Consider the following 1,887-nt stretch of genomic DNA (forward strand, 5'->3'; position numbering starts at 1 on the left):
TGTCCCGCTGGAGCCTCTCATTGTCCCGCAGGACCGCGTCTACCCGGGCCAGGCGGCTGCTGGTTGAGACCGCCTGGGCACTCACCAGTGCCTCCACGCCAGCAGGACCCAGCGTGCCTGGGCACAGAGCGCCTGGCAGAGGCAGGAAAGCGGTGGGGACATGGGTGGACAGCACCCTGCAGAGAGGGAGAAGAATGCTCAGTGGGTTTGGCAGGGTGGGGGAGCTGACTGCATCCCCAGGCTACCACTGACTGCTGATGAACAACAGCTCGACAAAGGATGCACCTTGGAACCCGGCAGCACTACCACTTTCCCCTGTTTTCTGGGCAAAGCGAGGGCTCCTGGCATGGCTCCTCACCACCAAACTATGAATACATTCTCTCTATATTTGGAGGAGCAGGGCCAGCCTGGCTGCCCCTTGCACGACCGCTCTGAGTTCCTCGACATCCCATGGCCGCCTTGAACACCCTGAGCGGGGCGGCTGAGCATGGCCCAGCCCCGCTCTGCTGCGGGCTGCCCGCCAAGGGCCTGCACTCCTCCGCCAAGGGCCTGCATTCCTTCGGGATGATATAGGAGCAAGGAAGAATAAATACATCTTCCTCGCGGCTCCCCTTCCCCTCTTTGTTCCCTGGAAGGAGAAGGTTTTCCTGCTGGAGATGCTGTTGCTCTCTGCCTGGATAGGTCAGCAAGGCTGGGAGCAGTGTTAGTACTCCCATCAAGCCTCCAATTTCCTTCTTCCCATAGTTTTCCACACTGAAGAAAGTTGTTCCCAGCTCTCTTGGACCTCCAGGGCCCCCCCAGACCTCTCCATGGCCTTCTTGCAGACAACCTGGGGCTTTGCTGGAGGTGTCAAGCTGCCCAAGTGAAGAGGGGAGCTGCCCAGTGCTGCTCATCACCTCCACAATCCACCCAGCACCAGACCAGGCTCAGCTCGGCAGCAATCCCACGGCACTGGCAGCAAACTAGTGCTATGTGGACATCCCTGTCTCAGGGCCATGGGCTAGATTTCCATGGAATAGGGAGAGGGTTTGCCTTCCACCCCGTCCCATGCCTGTTCCACATTTAGCCATTTTCTGAGCTGGTTCCAGCTCCTAAATTAACCCCAAATTCCCCCCAGTGCATGGGGAGGGGGCAGGGTCTGCAAAGGCAGTGGGATTTTCATCACCAGTTGGAAAAACCCAACGATGCTGGGGAAAACCAGGGAGAGGACAGGAGGGCTGTCCGCAGACCCCACGGGTTGAGCCAGATCTGGTCCTGCAAGGACGAGAGGTTTGGCAATGGCTGACCCAGGCCCCTCACTGCTTTCTGCATCCCACATCTCCCAAGCATCCATCCTGGCTCCTGCGGCACCACAGCTGAGAGGCACACGGGTGGAAGCCCAAAAGCAGGACCTGGGAGCTGCAGGTTACCTGATTTCAGGATGTTGAAATCCAGGACCTTCCTGGGAGCAGGGTCGGGGTTCAGCCAGGTAAGTGTCCTGGGAAGGGATGACGTAGGGATACTCCGGGGGGGGCCCCCGTGGCTCTGGCCCCTCAGGGTGATGCCCTTGCAGGGCAGCAAGCTGGTGGTGACGGGAGAGCTGGGGGTAGCTGTGGGAGGCGCTGATGGGGCTCTGCGTGTTGGCCCCGCTCCTCTCCAGTGACATCCGCATCAGCCGCTCGCTCAGTGACCGCACGTGGCCATGCTTCAGGTCCTTCAGCCCCTCATCGGGGCGTCGGGTGCTGCTGCTTTCAGCCCCACGTGGGCTATTTTCACCCCGAATCCCTGTGCTGGCCCCTCCATGCTGCTGCCCGCCCCGCTGCGAAGCGTAGTACTGGGAATGCGCCTTGGCCTCCTCGTAGGTCGGAAGCTCCTCGCCCTTGTGCTGGGGCTGGCAGAGCCGATAGA

At 60.7% G+C, this 1,887-nt stretch overlaps 1 protein-coding gene across 1 annotated transcript in view; it reads right to left on the minus strand.

The window, feature by feature from the left end:
• AMOTL2 (angiomotin like 2) overlaps nucleotides 1–1,861 on the minus strand; it is a 6,032-nt gene extending 4,171 nt beyond the window's left edge. Inside the window, exons 1-2 of the mRNA XM_010013398.1 lie at nucleotides 1,410–1,861; nucleotides 1–176 (exon numbers count right to left, since the gene is read on the minus strand). The exon at nucleotides 1–176 is cut by the window's left edge and continues 50 nt beyond it. Of these exons, the coding sequence (XP_010011700.1) occupies nucleotides 1–176; nucleotides 1,410–1,651 (418 nt within the window). The 5' untranslated portion in view covers nucleotides 1,652–1,861. The remainder of the gene's footprint in view (nucleotides 177–1,409) is intronic.
• Between the last annotated feature and the right edge of the window lie 26 nt (nucleotides 1,862–1,887).

Source organism: Nestor notabilis, unplaced genomic scaffold, assembly GCF_000696875.1.
Source record: "Nestor notabilis isolate BGI_N333 unplaced genomic scaffold, ASM69687v1 scaffold10944, whole genome shotgun sequence".
NCBI lineage: Eukaryota > Metazoa > Chordata > Aves > Psittaciformes > Psittacidae > Nestor > Nestor notabilis.